The 20,954-nt window shown below is 45.0% G+C and overlaps 1 protein-coding gene across 1 annotated transcript in view; it reads right to left on the bottom strand.

Annotated features, from left to right (window-relative positions):
* The window catches only part of LOC309375810 (IgGFc-binding protein-like), a 32,977-nt gene extending 19,004 nt beyond the window's left edge, over nucleotides 1–13,973 (bottom strand). The window contains exons 1-8 of the mRNA XM_081921733.1: nucleotides 13,948–13,973; nucleotides 11,523–11,582; nucleotides 7,226–8,461; nucleotides 5,087–5,427; nucleotides 3,916–4,564; nucleotides 3,028–3,632; nucleotides 2,057–2,624; nucleotides 215–971 (exon numbers count right to left, since the gene is read on the bottom strand). Of these exons, the coding sequence (XP_081777859.1) occupies nucleotides 215–971; nucleotides 2,057–2,624; nucleotides 3,028–3,632; nucleotides 3,916–4,564; nucleotides 5,087–5,427; nucleotides 7,226–8,461; nucleotides 11,523–11,580 (4,214 nt within the window). The 5' untranslated portion in view covers nucleotides 11,581–11,582; nucleotides 13,948–13,973. The remainder of the gene's footprint in view (nucleotides 1–214; nucleotides 972–2,056; nucleotides 2,625–3,027; nucleotides 3,633–3,915; nucleotides 4,565–5,086; nucleotides 5,428–7,225; nucleotides 8,462–11,522; nucleotides 11,583–13,947) is intronic.
* Between the last annotated feature and the right edge of the window lie 6,981 nt (nucleotides 13,974–20,954).

Genomic DNA, 20,954 nt, shown 5'->3' with positions numbered 1-20,954 from the left:
TTCCAATGCAAGAAGCAAACACAGGGAGGGGATGATTCAGATTTGAAAGTTTAGCAGTGGGTGGGGATGATGATGATGATGATGATGTGTTAGGCCTCCCTACTGCACATACTCACCCATCAGGGTGCAAACTTGGATCATGCTACCGAGCCTGCAATTGACATCTTAGAACCATTCACACAGTAGTTATGAGTGTGAAAACTACTGCTTCTACTCTGGCCCTAAAAGAAGGATGATGAGCAAATAATCTCCAAAACAATCTTCTAACCCATAGACAAATATCTCAGGATGATTAACGGGTGGCCTGATCCTGGCTACAGAGTGAGTAGGAGATGAACGCCCATCCCACCAAGCTTGTTGATTTAGCAGCATGAAGAGACTCACCAGCACTACTCCCCATTTGTTCCTCAGCAAAACAAGCTGCCTGTCAAGGACTTCCACATAGACCATCGTGGGAAGTGTGATCTCCCCATTGCCCCAAGGCTCGTTCTCGATAATAACAACTAAGGGTTTCAAGCTCTCAGTTGGCTTCTGCAGCTTGGTTAAGACGTAGGTGCAGGTGCCCTGGAAGTTAATGATTCGGCCATCAAAGGTCAGATAGAGATCACCAACCACCGAGCAGGTGGCGTTTCCAACTGAGTGGCACTTGTGGTACCCTTCCACTGTTTTGCATTCTTCATTGGGGGTGCAGGGAGCGGTAACACACACGACGTTTCCACCAGCCTGGCACCTGCAACGTTCCTCACAAGTTGGATAGAAATCTTCCAAGGCTGGATAGTAGCGTCCCTTATAGAAGCAGCCACACTCAGACATAGGGACGCAAGTGTCAGAACTCCTGACGAAGCCCTCATTGCACACACAGCCCTCCTCACACTTCTCCGGGCATCGAGGCGGGACTTGCAGGCTGCTGCAGGTCTGGTCACAGGCCTTGGTACAATGTTCATAGTGACTGTTGAGCGGACAGGGTAGGGCTGCAAGTGCAAAACAGAGAGGTTAGCCAATGTTATGCTTTAGTGGTCTGGTGCAAATCTTGCATTTACAAAGCAGTAGAGGCTGGTCCATTCGGGACAATGTAGACCTGCCCCACCAAACCCGGCCTGGCTTTACCCAGCCCCACCTGAGTGTCTTCTTACTTCCAGCCATTGCAGTGGGTGGCAATCGCTGCCAGCCTCCTTCCCCTAAGTCTTTGTGTTGCTCCGTAAAACGCTGCAAGGAGGAGGATGGGGAGAAAACTAGAATTTGTTGTTTCCATTTCTCATTGTTTCTGGCTCCAACTACTCTTGAGCTCCCTGCCTTGCTCACTACAAATCCTGCCATCACTGCTAAGAGAGGATCGATGTGAAGCCACATCACAGGTGCATGGTTGCTAGAGTCACAAACAGGGGATGGTATTCCTTCCAGTAGCACCTTAAAGACCAACTAAGTTAGTTCTTGGTATGAGCTTTCGTGTGCATGCACACTTCTTCAGATACCAGAAGAAGTGTGCATGCACACGAAAGCTCATACCAAGAACTAACTTAGTAGGTATTTAAGGTGCTACTGGAAGGAATTTTTTTTGTTTTGACTATGGCAGACCAACACGGCTACCTATCTGTAAGGGGATGGTATGATATCATATTCTCTCACCTCTTCTGGCAGGAGGGGGAACAATAGAATGTGGAATCTTCTTCTTCCTGTCACACTTTTCCAGCAGAGAGCACACTGTATTTTGAATTCGACTATGAACTTTTGCAACTTTAAAGGATGGTTGCTTGGATCTGTCTAAAGCCCTATAGCCTGGGCAAGACATTTATTTCACTAAACATGTGAGTGTGTGCGTTTATATGGACAATTTGAGAGTGATTTCTTTGTTAAAAGAGAAACATAGAAGGGAGATGATGAAAGTCTGTCTGGTGGGCTTGGAGAGTTACCTCTTTCTTCTCTCCTTTCTTCTCCCCTGTTTCTAAACTGTTCTTTTATCTGCACTGTTCCCTCCTCTCATTATCTGCCCCTAGACTCTGCTGGAAATGAACTTGACCTTCCTAGCAGGAGCTGCTTCAAACATTGGAACACTCACGGCAGAAGGTTGCAGACCTCCAGGGGTATATGGTGACCCCAACAGCTCGGCAGTCTGCGGCATAGCTGGCGATGGCCGCGCACATGAAGGCATAGCGTCCCTTGTAGAAACAATAGTCGTAAATGCAATCTTGGAAGGCGCCCTCTTCGTCAACCTGGCCGTGGCACTCCCGGAAGGGCCCATCCTTGGCCACAATAAGCCCACATTCCTGGCCTGCTGCACGCTGCTGGGCAGCTAATTCTTCGATCCCTGGACATTTGGGGTCCACTATCTCCTTGCATTTTGGGTCAATGTTCTCAATTCCACTGCCGCCAAATACTGGCCTATCGGGAATGAGAATGCTCCCAGGCACAAGGGCATCATCTTCAGGGTTCCCGTTGAAGTTTCCACACAGGCCACGCAGGATGTCAGCATAGGTGTTGGGCACCGTGACTGACACCTTGCTGTCCCAGTTAAAGGTCACCACGAGGCCAAATTTAGTCTCAATCACAGCATCCTGGCCCCTCCTATATAACTTGATTCTTCCTCCAGCTGCACTAAAGGGAAGGAAGGTGAGCAAGCCTTCAACCTAGGAAGACAGGAGAAGATGCTGCTGTTGAAAAAATGAAAAGGATATTTGGAGCTCTTGTTTCCCACCCCCATAATCTCAACAGGAGGTGTGGCAAACTCCAGTCCAGGGGTGTGGCTGTGCAAGTCTCTATCTGACACCTTTGACCTTTCTGCGTTCACACACCCAGCCTTGATTTGCACCCCCCCTTGAGTGCTCTTGCCTGGTTGGAAAGCCAAACTCCCACTGGTATATGCCCCAGTGTGGTCCTTTCACAACTTAATAGGGAGGAGGATGTGGTCAGAATTAGTTTTCATTGGCTCTCAGCCAGCGGACAGTGGCCACAACACAACAGTCCTCTGCACATGGCACCAGAGGGGACTAATCATAACCATAATGATATCCCACTGTTAGCCAGACTTACCAAGACTTTGCCAGAATATTGCCTGCTGACTATAATCTCAACATCATAGACGTTGACTTGAACACTCCGGGTCCAGGTCACAGCAGTATTTCCCCGGTATTCATTTTGAACATAGACGCTGAACCCTTCCAGTTCCAGGGGTCCGTTGAAAACCTCAGCAAGCACATAGGCACAGGGCCCTTGGAAATCAAATCTCTTTTTGTCAAAGCTCAAGTAGTGGGGATCCCCGGATGCAGAGCAGGTGCTGTTCCCAGTCGGATAGCATCCCCGCACGCCTTTGACCACTTGGCACCGTTCCGTTGGTTTGCAAGCACTAGCTGCACACTCCACCACCCTCCTGGTCGGGTTGCACACACAACGCTTCTGGCACATGTCATCCGCCCAGAAAGCCTCATTGGGGGCATAGGGGCGCCCTTCGTACAGACAACCGCAGCTGCTCTTGGGGATGCATGATCCTTGGCTCAGCACAAAACCCTCAAGGCACTGGCAGCCTTCGACACACACAGCTGGGCAAAGCTTTGGCCCTTGAATTTGGTCATCCATGCAGGTGGCTGGGCAGGCTGTTCCGCAGATTTGGTACTGGCTGTTTGGAGGGCAGTCCAGGTCTGTAGGGAAGAGAAGGGGTTGGGTGGGTCACAGTGGTGATGTTATGTTGACCCTACTGGCAACATGGACTAACACAGCAGGTGGATTCTGAATACAAATCTTGAGACTGAGAGCCTGGTCTTCTGCCCTGCCACCCAGTTCCTACACTGACTGCACTACTGTGCATTTATATTGGATCACATCCCAACTATGCATTCATAGCACTTTTAGACCACTTTAAGAATTATGATTTCCCCCAGAGAATCCTGGGAACTGTGGCTTGTTATTTAGGAGACCTCTCACCTTTAAGACCCCGATCTGAAACAAGGCCCCCTTCACTTAGTTCACCCCCTTCTTTTCCGTGCTTTGCATACTCACAGCATCCAGAGTCCCTTCTCCAGTCACCAATTTGGGCTCCCTCGTTCTGGCAGGCATCGGCATAGGCTGCCAGGGCATCACACAAGGACTGTTTGTTGCCTTCAGTGGAGCAGACGTCAAACACACAGTTTGTAAAGTAGATTGTGGGGAGCACCTTGGCATGGCAAGAAGCAAAGGGGCCATTGGAAACCTTGGTTAGCAGACCACAGTAGGCCTCTGACTCATACCTCTGGGCCTGATCGGATTCGCAAGGCTTACATGGCCCATTGCAATCATGCCAGCAAAGGCTGCCAATAGTCGGCACCTCCCAGCTTTCACCAAAGGCCGGGATGTTAGGGGCTGTGGTGCCTGCAGGTGTTTCGAAGTCATCACTGGGATTCTCATTGTAATTCCCACATAGGCCACCGACAGCCTCCTGATAAGCACTGCTGATGGTGACGCGGAGATGCTGACTCCAGTCGTAAGATACCTTCAGCTGGAAGTCAGTGGAAAGTATGACAGAGTTGCCAACCTGCAAAATTTGCAAGTTCCCATCCTTCAGATAAATGGGCAAGTGTGCCCGGATACCATTGACCTGTATTACAGAGGAAGAAAGACACAAGAGGGTAAAATCACCTTTTGCTCATGTGTAGCAGCAGAAGCTAAACTAAACTAAGCTAAGCCTGCTTCTCCATCTATTGGGCTACAAGTTTTGGCTGTTTTGGGATACGATTGGACACCATCTGGATGCCATGAACCTTAAAAAACTGCATGGATTTGAACCAAATTGGACATGTTTGTTCCTCAGATCCATGAGCAGGTTTTCCTCTTTCTTTGAATATGAGTGGCTGGCATTTTGAATCATGGAAGGAACCTTTAGAAGCTGCACTGATCCTTTGGTTTCTTCTGCTTCCCTAGCAATGCCTGGTACAAATTTGCTGGTGGCTTATATGTAAAGATGTCTCATAGGTCAAGATGGCAGGGCCTAAAAATGTCACCAGTCTTTTGTTTTACAACTTGAACATGTGCAGTAACCATCAGCTCACATGGCCGTCATGGACTCGTAAGTGTCATTGAACCTGCCTTCTGAATCAACTCTGAATCGATCATCACTCACCTGTACAAAACCAATTTCTGATCTGGTCATGGTGATGGTATACCCATAAACCTCAGTTGTCACCACGGTCACATAGGACACTGCTTTGTTCCCCCGGTTTTCATTCTTGGCAAAGATATGGAAAGATGGAAGTCCAAAGCTTTCAGCACGTGTCTTGACAAAAGTGTAGGTGCAAGTTCCTTGGAAGTCATACTTGCGTCCGTCAAAAGTGTTGTAGTGCGGGTCACCCATTGCCCAGCAGGTAGCATTAGAGGATGGCACACAGTGCGGTTGACCATTTATCATCTTGCACACCATGCCTCTACGGCACAGCACATTGCTACAGGTGAGTTCTGGTTCAGCTAAGGACAGGAGGGAGGAAGTTATTTGCCAGCACTCTGAACCAATTAGAATTCATACAAAGTTTGCTACCACTTTGAAGATTTAGCATAGCTTCATATTTTTAGTTTCAAACACTTTTTCAGATCTTGAAACTATTAAATTAAACATGCTGATTAATATTATCGCAACAATGGAAACTTTTTAACTTGGATGCCGTATTGCACATCGCTTCATCTACTATCCCTAAACTCAGTTGCTTTCAAAATTATGAGCATTATTTTTAAAATAAATGAGGAGAATAAAAATTATTTCAAGCAAATTGGGTCAAATCTCTTAAATCTTACTATAGGTCTACAATCAATGACTGATACCTGCACCACATTGCTCCCTAGTGCTGCTCCTGCTTAGTGAGACTAGGCGTTATTTATACTAGGAATGGGGAACCTTTGGCCCTCTATATGGTTTTGGACTCCAAGTCCCATCAACCATAACAGCCAAGGCCAATGATCAGGCATGATGGGAACTGGAGCCCATGACACCTGGTGGGACACAGATTCCTCATCCCTGATTTAAACAGAAGACATTTCTTTTCCCTCTTACTCTGAATGGGGGCATTGACTGAGATTAGAAGCCCAAGTGAATTGCCCTCCCCCATGAACCTGGCACTGGCAGCAGGGGTCCCACAGCTGTATGTGTAGCCATTTCAGTGCTGAGGGGGTTGCTACCCACTTCTGAATGTCCTCCCACTCTCTGCAGCATGAATCCCCACATAGGGTACAAATTTTTTGAGTTGTCTTCTGGAAATTGGTAACAGAAGGGTCCTGAGGCTACTGAGAGGCTGTAGCCCCTGCATGCCAGGAGAAAGTCAAGGCAGGAGGAAGACCAACCTGACCCCATCAATCAGCCAAAGAAGCAATGGGTGCTTGCTTCCCCCCTCCCTACCTTAAAGCATACAGAGGCACCTTGGTTGTCGAACTTCATCCATTCTGGGAGTCCGTTTGACTCCTGGAACCGTTCGAAAACCAAGGCGTGGATTCTGACCAGCTGCAGGAGCTTCCTGCACTCAATCGGAAGCCACAGAAGCCGCGTCAGATGATCGGCTTCCAAAAAACGTTTGCAGACTGGAACGCCTACTTCCAGGTTTGCAGCATTCAGGAGACGATGTGTTCAGGAGTCAAGCCATTCGACAACCAAGGTACCACTGTGCTCAGCTCTACCTGTCTGTGGTCCTGGAACTGCAGAATGGAACAGAAAGACACCCTAACCCCAACCATTGGCCGAAGGAACAAGAGCCTTCAACTGCTATTGAAGAAAGAACACTAGAGTGGAGGCTGACCTACTGGGGCACAAGGGTCATTGCCCCGCCAACCTGAGTCTGCGCCTCAGCCAGCTTCCACTTGCCTCCCTCCTTAATTGCATCTAGTCCAGAGGATGGCTTCCTCCTTACTCTCAGTGTAGCATTTGTATAACTCAGAAGCCAGAAGGATGAGGACTAACCTCGAGTTAGCTTGCCCCACCTGTCATTGATTCAACTCCACCTACTTTTGGCCTCTCTGCCTTCTGTCTCCACCAGTCCCAATGGGCTCTGGCTGCCAATGCTAGCAAAGGAAGATGTGCCTGGTCTGAACTGGATATAAGCACTCTCTTGTAACTCCCTACCTTGCTCTTACCTTGAAGAACCAATCTGCCCTTTCTAACTTTTCCCTCTGCTTCCCTTTCTTTGTCTGAGCCCTCATGTATTTTATTATTATTCCTTGTCTTAAAAGCAGGATAAAAAGACAGCATACACATGGATAAGCTTTGGAACCTTCTACTTACGGTCTCTGCCGGCACCACACGACCCATAGCCATTCATATTTGCAATGCCCACACTGATGACGCAAAAATGGGACAGGGGGTTTGCCACTATGTAGGGCACAAGTATATCTGGCAGGTCATAGCTCCCCCAAGAGTACTCTGAGCCAGGAACTGGACTCCACTTCACTCCGCTCAGGAGATTCTCATTCACTGTGAGACCACCAGTCTCCAAACTCTTCACCACCAAAATAATAGAGTTCTGAAAGCCGACTTGCCCATTCACATTGTACGAGAGGCTGTAACTTTCAATGTCTGGAATCCCTATCAAGAAGGTGTCGTAGCTAAAAGACTGGGTGCTCCCACCATTACTATAGAGGAGCACCTGTACCGGAACATCGGCCGAGAGGTAGATTGGGGTTTGGGGTGAGATCTGAATCTGCTGGATCTGCCCACCTCCCAGGTTTATCGTCTGCTTTGATGTACCCATCTGGTAGTTCAGGATGGTGGCTTGGGATGCTGAGACATAAAGGGTGTCAGTTTTGGTCTGCCAAGGTATAGGAGGGGCCACAAACGTCTTCCCCCAGTTGGACACGGGCAGGAGCTGCTCAAAGACATGGTTGCATTTAGTGTACCTCCACGAACAGGCATGGCCGGACAGGACAGCCACTGGTAGCTGAGAGACAATCCTAGTGCCGGAGAGATCACCTTTTCCTTGCAACTGGACTCCAGTGAAAGCATTTAGTGTCACACTCAGTTTACTTCCTGCGGTGTATGTTTGCCCATTGAAGGTCACTGGGCTTGTCAGGTGGATAACGACCACATTAGGTCCCTGGGTGGCTAAGACAGCAAACTCTTGTAAATATCCTGTAGGGCCTATGGCAGGACCCACAACATAATGCTCAGTCCCTAAACTGCTCACAGGGTAGAGCAGAGCAGTTTCTGTGCTGTAAGGCTTGGAGCTCAAGGACACCACCGACACATCTTTGTCTGACTGGATCTGGACAACGCTAGAGAAAACTTTGCTGCCGATGATTTCCACAAAATTTGGGAGCTCAACTTGCACCATCTTCCCCTTATCGACAGTGAGCCTTCTTTCAAAGTTCTCTTCCTGCGGGCAGCCTTCACAAGGGACAGAGACTGTCACGGTGGTCGAGTCAGAGTAAGCGATGATCTGCACTTCAAGCTTGCCTTGCTGGTCAAAATTCTGCATAAAGGAGGTGGCAAAATGTGTCCCAAAGCTCCTACCGAGGCAGGTAACTATAAGGGCAGGCAGAAAAGAGAGTGAAGAAGAGGGTGGTAAAGGATATTGTAAGGTTAGACATGCTGAGTTAGAATGATTTCAGTCTCCTCCAGCCTTCTGTTTGCAATAACAACCTCTCAATGTATTCCCTTGCCCCCTAAAATGAATGCTCTCGTCCAGGTCTTCATCTAGCCAGGACAAGAGCTGTGTATTCCCACTGAGGTAGAAATGGTTGGCTCTGGTCCACATCAATTTCTCATGTGTTCATTTCTAAGGATTTGTAAGAGCCACATTTCATTCTAGGCAACTTTCTGTGGGCCCCAGAGCAGGCTGGGCTGGGCCAGAGGCAAATGTGGGCAGAGCAGGAAATGTAAATCTTACCCTTCCACAGTAGGCCAGTTTCTACGCCCACTCACACACCCAAACGAGGATCTCTTTGGGTTCTGGGGAGAGTCTCCTTGCCAGCCAGAGACTTGTTGAGGCTCCTCAGCTGTGGCATGGGGAGCCTTCTGTGCCTCAGCTGAGCAGCTTACTGAAGCCCCATGCCCTGGCTCACGTCTTGATGTAGGATAGAGAAGGGTGTGTGAGCGGGCGTAGAAACTGGCCTCCAAAGTGTTGTTAGGTAGAAAAAAAAGGTGCTGGAATTCACTCAAAAGACCAACCCCAGAGCCAAACGAGGATCTCTTTGGGTTCTGGGGAGAGTCTCCTTGCCAGCCAGAGACTTGTTGAGGCTCCTCAGCTGTGGCATGGGGAGCCTTCTGTGCCTCAGCTGAGCAGCTTACTGAATTCCAGCACCTTTTTTTTCTACCTAGGTTTAAGGTGCTGGTTTTGACCTTTAAAGCCCTATGCGACCTAGGACCCATGTACCTATGGGACCGCCTCTCCTGGTATGCCCCTCGGAGGACCTTAAGGTCCACAAATAACAACACTTTGGAGGTCCTGAGTCTCAAGGAGGTTAGACTGGTTTCAACTAGGGCCAGGGTCAGCACTGGCCCCGACACTCTGTCACAAGAGACTAGGGCCTTGCGGGACTTGACATCTTTCCGCAGGGCCTGCAAGACAGAGCTGTTCCGCCTGACCTTTGGTTTGGACTCGGTCTGACCCTTATGTTTCCCTCCCCTTATGGTCTTGATTTATCAGCTACTTTAAAATGAGGCTGCATTTTAAATTGCATTTTAACCTGTATTTTAAATTGGGGTTTTACTGTGATTTTATTGGTGTTAGCCGCCCTGAGCCTGGCTCTGGCCAGGGAGGGCGGGGTATGAATAAAATTTATTATTATTATTATTATTATTATTATTATTATTATTATTATTAGCAAAAAAGAGAGAAAGCACTGGGGATTCCTATGTTTCCTAGATAACTGGAGTGTTTAAACTCCTATAGCAAGGGTGTCAGGGGACCTTATGTTACAACTTATACAACAGAAAATAATATTTAGAAGTTATCGGACTCCACTACATTTGTATAGAAAAGGATTGTATAAGACATCATTTTGTTGGAGCTGTAATAAGTGTAATGCTTCTTTATAACATATGTTTTTATAATGTCCTATACTTAGTAAGTTTTGGGGGGAAGTCATGGATTATATAAATATGACTGTGTGGAAATAGCTAAAATTTTCAAAGGATAATATTCTTTTGAACTGTATGCCTACTGTAGGGAATTTGACAACCAGACAGCGTAAATGGATTCTCTATGGCCAAAAGACTGATAATGCTGCATTGGAAAAAGCTCCATTTATTCAATGGATTGAAGACCTGACTTCACTTCCCATTTATGAATGGGTTGCTTATAGACATAGACTCTGCAATGACAAGTATACTGAAATTTGGAAGTCATTTATACAAAAGGCAGTAAGTTAAAAATGGTCATTTTTAACTGTTAACAATTGTAATAGCGGTATACTATTTTCTTTTTTTGCTTTTTCTTCTTTTCTTCAGGTTTTTCTTTTTTAAAAAAGCATCTGTTTCGTAAAGAAAATGAAAGAAAGAAAGAAAGAAAGAAAGAAAGAAAGAAAGAAAGAAAGAAAGAAAAGAAAAGAGGGTTCTCTCAACCCCCTAACATTTCCCCTGCAAACCAAGTTCTCCTCCTCTACCAGATACTCACATCAGTGGTGGAGCATGTTTCCATAGCATTGGGGGCAGGGGCATAGCTACCGGTTACAGCATCCAGAGCGGTAGGGGCGGGACGATCTGCCCACGGGGGCGCCGCCACGATCCCACCTCCGCGACCTGCGCATGGCACCACTGCTGCTATCCACGTGTGGCGCTGGTGCTGCGATCCGTGCACAGCACTGCCGCCGCAAACCCACCACCATGATCACAGCAGTGGCAGGCGGGTGAGCGCCACTCCACCGATCCGCCCAGAGGATTTTGTCACCTTCCCCCAGGGATGGCACCCAGGGTGATGCCCCCCCACCCACACCTTCCTCCACCAGTGACTGGGGGGCACGCATTTCAGGGGGCAGAGTGTATGGGCAAACAGAGCTGCCATTCACTAGCCCAGCCAGAGCCAGAGCAACACCATCCCCGAGCCACTTTGTGAGGCTGGAATGATTCCAGCCTTGCAAAGTGCACCTGGCCCTGCAGCGCTTTGCGAGGCTGGGATCTCAGGGAGGGTGGCGTGAGAAGGATGCCATGCACCCTTTGATCCCAGCCTCGCCTTCGAGGGCCTGGGATTGAAGGGTGCATGGCTGTCATGTCCTCCTCCCACCGCCCTCCCAAGCCAGTTCCATGGCGGAGGGCTGGCTCAGGGAGGGTGGCATAAGCAGCACGCTCCCAAGAAAAATGTTCCTTGGACGCTCACCCCAGCAAGCCTTCCCTGCTATGCCCCTGACTCACATTTATCTGCTAGAAAACTGAGCAGCCCCCCTGTTTTCCCCATTCCTCCCCTGCCCCATTTTCTTTTCTCAGTTGATACATCAACATTCCAGAGCTCTTGGAAGCTCCCAGGTGCCTGTCAGGCCATTGGGATAGAGAGAGAAATATTATTTGCCTTCTAATTACAGAAGCATATTGTTCTCCCACCTGTTTTCTTCAGTTCGAAGCCATTTCCTCCATTCTCATTAATACTCACCCCAGAATGCTGAGTTCCAGACCCAAAGGCAGATGAGGAAGAAGCTTGTCCTCCCCATGGCTGGACAAGGAGGGAGAGAGAAGAAATCGTGTTTGGATATTATTTATTTTTGTATTATTTCACCAAATATATATATATACTACTTGATTGTAGAAAAAGACCTCAAAGGCATTTACAGAAAAGATAAAATATAAAACAATAGAATTATTACTTTTTTTAAAAAAAACCAAAACCATAATTTAAGACATACAGAAAGTTAAGACTACAATAAAATAGCCTAAAACAAATTAAAACTCATACAAACTGGACAGGCTTTCCTAAATAATAGTATCTTCAGCAGGCACTCAACAGAATATGGTGAAGGATCCTGCCTGATATCAATAGGCAAGGAGTTCCAGCGTTTCAGTGCTGCCACAGTAAGCAATCAAGTTCTTACAGATGTGGTGTGAGTATTATGCGGCACCTGTAAAAGTGAGAATTCTGCCGATTGAAGTGGTTGAGTGGGTACATATGGGGTAAGTTAATGGGGTATGGAGACTGGAGCTTATGGGGCACTGTCCTCAGCCAGACCCTGCCTGCCTGCCTGCCTGCCTTCATATTTGCAAGCAAGCCTGGCTGTCAGTGTCCTCCTCCTTAGTCTTGGTTTCCCCTCCTAGAACTCCGCAGGGAAGGAGATGGGGACAAATCTAGCAGCAATCAGTTCCATCTGTCAATATTTTTGCCTTCGCCCGTTAGCCTCCCTGCCTTTGCTGATCCAATCACAATCGGCATCAGCCACCACTAAACATAGCTAGTTTATTATTGTTCCAGACCAGGGGTCAGCAAACTTTTTCAGCAGGGGGCTGGTCCACTGTCCCACAGACCTTGGGGGGGGCGGACTATATTTTGGAAAGAAGAAAAAATGAATGAATTCCTATGCCTCACAAATAACCTAGAGATGCACCTTAAATAAAAGGACACATTCTACTCATTTAAAAACACGCTGATTCCCAGACTGTCCGCGGGCCAGATTTAGAAGGCGATTGGGCCAGATCTGGCCCCTGGGCCTTAGTTTGCCTATCCATGTTCCATGGGTGTGTCACACTGCTGTCACCTCCCAAAAGTTACTGCGAACTTATCTCCGAAGAGTCTCTCCATCTTGGCACGTAGGAACAAAACACTCCTGAGGCTCCCTGAAGACTAACTTATGAACCTAAGAAGAACCTGCTGGATCAGGCCAATGGCCTATCTAGTCCAGCATCCTGTTCTCACAGTAGCTGAACAGGTGCCTGAGAGAAATGGGCAAGTTGGATATGAGCGCACCAGCACTCTGCCCACCTGTGTTTCTTAACAACTGGAATTCAGAATTGCGCTCTCTTTGACATCGCCATTGTGGGTAGTAGCCACAATGTAGTAGATTTGGCTAATCCCCTTTTAAAGCCATCCAAGATGGCGGCCCTCCCTGCCTCCCATGCAAGCAATTAAGGGTATCCATTATAGTGGTGGCTAGATTGTGCCTCCCCAATCCCCACCTCCCTAAGCAAGAGCCGACTTCCCCGACTAAAGACTAAGGGTGTCCTTCATGAAGGTTAAGTCCATCCATGGCCAGCATGAGCCATATGCCTCTGGAGACCAGTTCCTGAGGAGCACAAGTGGGGAGAGTCAGTTGCACACAGGTCCTGTCTGCAGGTTTCCCATAGGCATCTGCTGGGACCCGTGAGACCAGGTTGTTGGGCTAGATGGGTGTTTAGTTTCGTTTGAAATAGGATGGGGCTGTGCTGAAGGACAAAGGAAGTTAAGGAGAACAGTAAGGAACTCTGTAGCTCCTTAAAAGACCAATGAAGCTATATTGTTGCATTTGCTTCTATAGGCTCAGGGGTGCCAACCTGAATAAAATAGGGGGGGGGCGTAAGCCCTGCCTCACATAATCAACCACAAGACATGGCACGTGTAAACCATTTGAATGGCAAGCCCCTGGCCCCCCTCAAATATTTTATGGGGGCATGAAGGGACCCCAGCCCCTACGAGCTGGATCCTATGTATAGGCTAAACCCCTTTATCCTTAGATGAAATTTACAAGTTGGCAGCTAAAACCAATGAACATGATCCAGCCAAAGTTTAAACAGTCTCAGATTCTACGAGATCCTGCTGGAGTTCAATCTATGCTGAATTCCCCAGCTGAACTCAATTATGGCTGGAGTACAACTCCCCTCATTCATGAGGACAAGCCATATTGGAGCCCAACAACATCTGAAGAGCAAGAGATTCTCTGGCCCTAGTTTGGTCCATAATCTAAACCCACTAAATGTTGCGATGTTCCCATTTTCTTCTAATTCCAATATCAAACATGGAAGCGTCTACTGCCAGCCTTGCCATGTTGTCTGCAATGGTCATCCTCAAATCATCCAGAAATGCAGGGCATGACCATCATTTAGCATATACTCACCTGCAGAAGGGTGCTGTGCATCCCACAATTGAGTTATTTTCATCCCCATATATAGGCTCCCTTTATCCTCATCCCAGAAGTGTGTTATTTGCATTTCCTCATGGCTGGAGAGAAAGACGGGTTCAACTGGATCCTTTAACATTCATCCATAAAATCTAACATTCCAGGTGGGGTACAGAATTCTAGTTACAGGGTCCCAGTGGAATCTAATATTTCCACATACAATGGTTTTTTTTAAAAAAAAATTAATAGGAATTTGAACAAAACATATTATCTTAAAACATATCACCTTAATTCCCCCCCCCCACATTTCCCCCTCCCATAAGACGACCCACCCTCCCCTTCCTCCTTGACTTCCCTCAGCTCCAATAGCATCCCTCAGATGCTATTCTCTGCATGTTACAAAAATGTATAAATCCTTAATTTATCTGACTGATTATTGTCAAAAAAAAAAGTTTGTGAGTGTTTATTGAAAGCCTACCAAGGAGTCCAGTTCACTTTGTTGCTTCTTTAGGTACTTTGTAAAAGGTACTCATTCATCTTTAAAGTCACAATTATCCTTGTCCCGTAGTTTATGTGTCAGTTTTGCCAATTCTGCGTAGTCCATCAGTTTCTCTTGGCATAGTTCTTTAGTGAGGTATCCTCATAGTTCCATCCTTGTGCTATTAGGACTCTCACCACCGTTGTCACATACATAAATATATTTTTCATCTTCTTTGGCAAGACTTTTCCTACAATCACTAACAGAAATGCTTCAGGTTTCTTAACAAATGTTAGATGGAATATTTTCTTCAATTCATTGTACAGTGGTACCTTGGGTTAAGTACTTAATTCATTCTGGAGGTCCGTTCTTAACCTGAAACTGTTCTTAACCCGAAGCACCACTTTAGCTAATGGGGCCTCCTGCTGCTGCACAATTTCTGTTCTCATCCTGAAGCAAAGTTCTTAACCCGAGGTACTATTTCTGGGTTAGCGGAGTCTATAACCTGAAGCGTATGTAACCTGAAGCATATGTAACCCGAAATACCACTGTATATCATTTCTCAAAACTTTTTAATTTCATTACAGTCCCACCACATATGGTAAAATGTCCCCTCCTTTTCCTTACACTTCCAACACGTATTTGAGCTGGTTAATATTTCCACGTACAATGTTGACCACACAACATAAAAGTTACAGATAGGTAGCCGTGTTGGTCTGCCATAGTCAAAACAAAACAAAAATTCCTTCCAGTAGCACCTTAAAGACCAACTAAGTTAGTTCTTGGTATGAGCTTTCATGTGCATGCACACTTCTTCAGATACACATCTGAAGAAGTGTGCATGCACACGAAAGCTCATACCAAGAACTAACTTAGTTGGTCTTTAAGGTGCTACTGGAAGGAATTTTTTTTGTTTACACAACATAAAAGCCAGCTCAAACACACACACACATACACACAGAATGAAATTTAACTGAATTTTTAAAAACACCCTGGTCCTATATGTCTGCGTACATATTTCTACAGAATATTCTGGGTAAATTCAGAGAAGGTTTTTCAGCAATGGACTATGGCACACAATGGAAGCTGAATTCTATGGGATTGCCTGGCCTCCATGAAGCACGGGTGAATGCTGTCCACTGAACAACATCAAGTTCTGCCACTTTCAGGGGGCCTGCTCAATGTGCACTGACATCCTATGAATGCAAGCTACGTGCAGTTCCTGGAGACAGCTCTGAGCATGTTATTAGATCTTGGGTTCTTCTGCCCTGACTGGAGCCTGTAAGAAACACAGAGAGCCAATCACAGCTTTCCAACCCATACATACCCACATAGAAGAAATGTGGGTGTGGCCATCTAACATGACAGCTTCAAGGGCAAAATCTCATTATCTTTCCTTTTCTTCCCCTATGAGGCAATGGTTTTTATGTACAAGTTTAAAACTATTTGAAGAAGCCTTTAAAGAATTTTATTGCTTGAGAACATTGTCAGAGCTCAAGGATGGGCAGCTTAGCAAACAAGGAGGTATGAGAGCTACGTCAGAATATCACCCTCGTTAAACATACTTTGACAGAAAAGCAATAAACTGTGATTGGGCTAAGCAATATTCTATACGTTTACATGTCAGTGGGTCAAGGAGTCTAGCAATCTGATCAGCAAAGAATCAGGGAGGAGTCCTTATCTTCCACTGTCCTGCCAGGAACATTTGAGACAAGACCTGCACCGAAGCCTGCAATAAAATGATTGGCTGAAGGTGTCTTCTTTCCACCACAGCTATATTTTTGTTGCTGTTGCAAAAGGGAGAGTTATTCAGTGATGTCTGGAGAGCCTAAAGTTCCCCACTCCTGCCCAAGAATCTAAAGATGTATTAGCACATTCTATCCCATGTTGTGGAGCGGCCTCTGCAAATACTTTTCTTATCCTCTAGAAGGTGCATTAGGCTAAATACTCCAAAGGCAGTCAAAGTACAGTGGTGCCTTGGTTCTCAAACTTAATCCGTTCCGGAAGTCCGTTCCAAAACCAAAGCATTCCAAAACCAAGGCACACTTTCCCATAGAAAGTAAGGTAAAGTGGATTAATCCATTCCAGACCTTTAAAAACAACCCCTAAAACAGCAATTTAACATGGATTTTACTATGTAATGAGACCATTGATCCATAAAATGAAAGCCATAAACAATGTACTGCAGTTACACAATCAATTAATTAGTAGCTGAACTGGGTTCCACACAGTCACAAAAATAAAAAAAGGGCTGCGAAACAAAAATACAAAATAAATAGCAAAAACAGACAGACCTCAGCGTAACACTCAAAACGGAAATGTGGCACTCAAAACAGAAGTGTGGCACTCAAAACAAAAGCATGGCACTCAAAATGGAGCACTTTCAGCTTCTGAAAAAGGTTCGCAAACTGGAATTTTTACTTCCAGGTTTGCAGTGTTTGGGTTCCAGGTTGTCTGAGTACCAAGGCATTTGAGAACCAAGGTACCACTGTATCCAGCATGTTAAATAATTATTTTAATTGTACCACATATGCTGCCCCATAGCAGTTCAAGCTTCAGGGTCCCAAAAATGTAGGTCAGGATTCCTCAACCTTGGCCCTCCAGATGTTTTTGGCCTACAACTCCCATGATCCCTAGCTAGCAGAACCAGTGTTCAGGGATGATTAGAATTGTAGTCTCAAAACATCTGGAGGGCCAAGGTTGAGGAAACCTGATGTAGGTCCACCCCTGCCCTCACCCCTGCCTCGCTCCACCCTGTCAAAATCCTCATATATAAATTTAATAAATAAATGAATAAAAAGTGGCAGAAATCCTGGTGTTGGGAGGATGGCTCTGTGGCACCATCATACCAGCAACTCCTGAGAACTGAGCTTTATTGGTTGAAAACTGCATAACATAACATACTCCTTAATAGGAAGTATTGCAGCAGTCAAGATGAATGTTTTTTTTCCAAAAATGCTGTTTTTATTTCAAACAATACCAGTAATAAGTGATGCGGCTTCCCTCGAGAAGTGGCAAAAAGATAAATCTAAATTTATCTGGAAAGGGAAGAGGCCGATAATAAAATATAAAATAAATCTTCCAGATTTAAAATTGTATTATGAGGCAAGCTGCATTACTTGGATCCGGGATTGGATTAAATTAGAAAATACTGATTTATTAGACTTGGAAGGACACAACAATAGATTTGGTTGGCATGCATATTTATGGTATAATAAAGGGAAGATACATAAAGGATTTCTCTTTTTTATAGAATATTTATTAAGGTTTTTAGTAATAATACAATAAAGGTAAAAAGGAAAAAAAGGGGAAAAAATAATAGCAAAAATACAAAAATAAAAATAATTAAAAACATGCAGATTTTCAATTACTTATTTTCCTTTAACTTGTTTCCCGTACCTCCCCATACCTCCCTTTTTTGTATTCCAATTCAAATTGTTAGTTCAGCAAATCCTTACCATTAAATTTTTACCTGTTTCTAAGCCTTTTTCTCTCTCTCATATTCCCTTAAAGCATTACAGCTGGAAACCACTTAATTTCTATCCAACATCATTCTAACATTCATTAATTTTGCAATATTTCTGTAGGTAGTCTTTAAATTTCTTCCAATCTTCTTCCGCCGACTCTTCTCCCTGGTCTCAGATTCTGCCAGTCATTTCTGCCAGATACATAAAGGATTTCATAATCATATAATTAGGAAAGCATTGATAAAGGTATGGGAAAAGTATAAAGATCTATTAGAGCAAAAAACACCCTGGTGAGTGGCCCCTACAGACGTGATGTCAATCAAAAGAATAAATATGGAGGCAAAACGGCTGACATATAGAGATTTATTGATAGAAAGAGAAGGGAAATTAAGATTAAAAGATTATGATGAAAGCAAAGATTCGGTTTATGATTGGCTGCAACATCGGCACTTAAATGAGATCTTTAAGGAAGATAATAAGAAAGGATTTAACTACACCATATCTAGATTCCAAAGAGAAATAACAGAAGAGAATACGTAGTAAGTAAGTAAAGAAAACCTACAGTTTATTGCTAGAATGGGAGACAAAAGATGAGAAGGTGAAATCAGTAATGATTAAATGGGCACAAGATATAGGACACAATATACAAATGGAAGATTGGGGAAAGTTATGGAAGAGCAATTTAAAATTTAATGATTGCATATTGTTGAAAGAGAATTATATGAAAATGATGTCCTGATGGTATATTACACTGGTGAAAATGGCAAAAAATGTATTGAATGAGCTATAATAAGTGCTGGAAATGTAAAGGAAGGTACCTTCTTTCATATGTAGTGGAATTGCAAAATAATCAAAAATTATTGGGATATGATTTATAATGAAATGAAAAAAAATGTTTAAGATAACTTTTGTTAAAAGTTCAGAAGCACTTTTATTAGCCATTGTAGGGCAAGAGTTACCAAAAGAAAAAAAGAATCTATTTATGTATGCAACAACAGCGGCCAGAATCCTATTAACTCAAAGATGGAAAAGCGAGGAAATGCCAAAGAAAGAATATTGGCAAGAAAAGTTGATGGAATATGCAGAAATGGCAAAGTTAACTGAGAGACTTAAATATAAAGACAATAATGACTTTAAAAAGGATTGGGAACCCTTTAAGATGTACATACAGAAACAATGCATTGAAATGAACTCACTTGCAGGATTTGACAAATATAAATAGAAAACACAAATATGAGGTAAAAGGGTCAAGAATAGATTAAGAATATAATTTTAGTTTTAGTATATAAGGTGTACAAAATTATGAACAGAATAAATAAATATATTATAAACCAGAAAGGGAAGTTGGGGGAAGTCGTGGGGGGGGTAATTGAAAATGTAAAATGCAATTTGAATTTCTTAATATGTTAAAAATCGTTGAAAAATCTTAATAAAAATTTATAAAAGAAAACTGCATAACATAACAAAGACAATCAGTTGATGTTAAACACACAGACAAAGATAAAAGTATACAATCTCTCATTCCTTAATTGATACTTGCTTTATACATCGTTTTGTAATTCAGTTTAACTTGACCTCTGATCCTCCCATTGCATTCCCTGATTAAATTCTTTAAATATGCACTTGCCTAAGGTTGCCTGACTTACTTTGAGTTTTATCAAATTTTCCTATTTTACCCACAGAAGTTCAATCAAAAGCTGCCAACGGATTAGTAATTTGACACACACTGTGGCATCTCATGACTGCTCCAACTTGTTGAAACTTGTTTAGCTCAGTTCTTCGTTGGCATGATGCCGCCTTCCACTGGCCTCATGCTCACCATGAAAGTAAAAGAACAACAACAACCTTGCTACATCAGAGCGTAGCTCTATCCAGTCCAGCAGTAATCAGTTTCCAAGAACAGCCAGTCATACCTCTGGAAAGCAGCAGAGGTCCAGTAGCTGGAAAGCCCAGCAGAACATTTGACAGCAACACATTTCAAGAAGCAGCCATTGTTATAAAGGTAAAGGTACCCCTGACCGTTAGGTCCAGTTGTGGAGGACTCTGGGATTACGCTCTCATCTCATTCTATAGGCCGAGGGAGCTGGCGTTTGTCATGTGGCCAGCATGACTAAGCCACTTCTGGCGAACCAGAGCAGCGCACAGAAACGCCGTTTACCTTCCCACCGGAGTGGTACCTATTTATTTACTTGCACTTTGACATGCTTTTGAACTGTTAGGTGGGCAGGAGCTGGGACCGAACAACAGGAGCTCACCTCGTCGCGGGGATTCGAACTGCCGACCTTCTGATCGGCAAGCCCTAGGCTCTGTGGTTTAGACCACAGCACCACCCACGTCAGCCATTGTTATAGTGTGCAAGTAATTTTGCATGGCTCCAGCTGAGATGCCCCTAAGTCTTTTATCGCTGCCCGTTGTTAAGCAGAAACCACGTTTCTTGTTTGAAATGGTTGGCTTCCAAACAAGGACTGGTTTGGCCAGCTAATCAATCTCCCCAACGATTTAACAAGGGAGAAGGAAAGCAGGGAAGCTGAGAAGTGTCACACAAACATCCTCGGTGTAAGCTCTGCATGCATGTTTGCTCCACATAGGGCAAAGAGTTCTGCAGCGGGCTTGGCTGTACTCAGTTTGGAGTCACCATCTTGCTAGTGTATTTATCTTGTCCCATCCCTAGAGACTGGATTCGAGGCAGAAGCAGCAGAGTGAGGGGCTGGCTTTGTGGGGCTGAATCATGACAGGGGCCAACTGCCGCCACCACCACCCTTCTCCTCTTCCTGAACGTTGCGGTGGCAGCCTGTCCACCAGTCCTCTCCAAGAATGCAAACGAGATCATCAGCTTCCATTTGCATTGCGGTCTGCTTCTGGGAGGTGGTCAAATTGAGCACGCTGTCACTGCATGCCAGCGGTGGTGGGGATGGTAGCAAGGAAGGTGGTAGCCGTGCTATGGGAAGGAACTACATTTTTTAAAAAAAATCCAGGGCAATTCTTGTTACAAATTCAGAAGCCACCCTGAATTTGACCCTGAAGTACAGTCATACCTTGGGTTACAGATGCTTCAAGTT

This window comes from Podarcis melisellensis, assembly GCF_964234715.1.
Source record: "Podarcis melisellensis genome assembly, chromosome: 8".
NCBI lineage: Eukaryota > Metazoa > Chordata > Lepidosauria > Squamata > Lacertidae > Podarcis > Podarcis melisellensis.
This window is presented reverse-complemented; position numbering and strand designations above follow the sequence as displayed.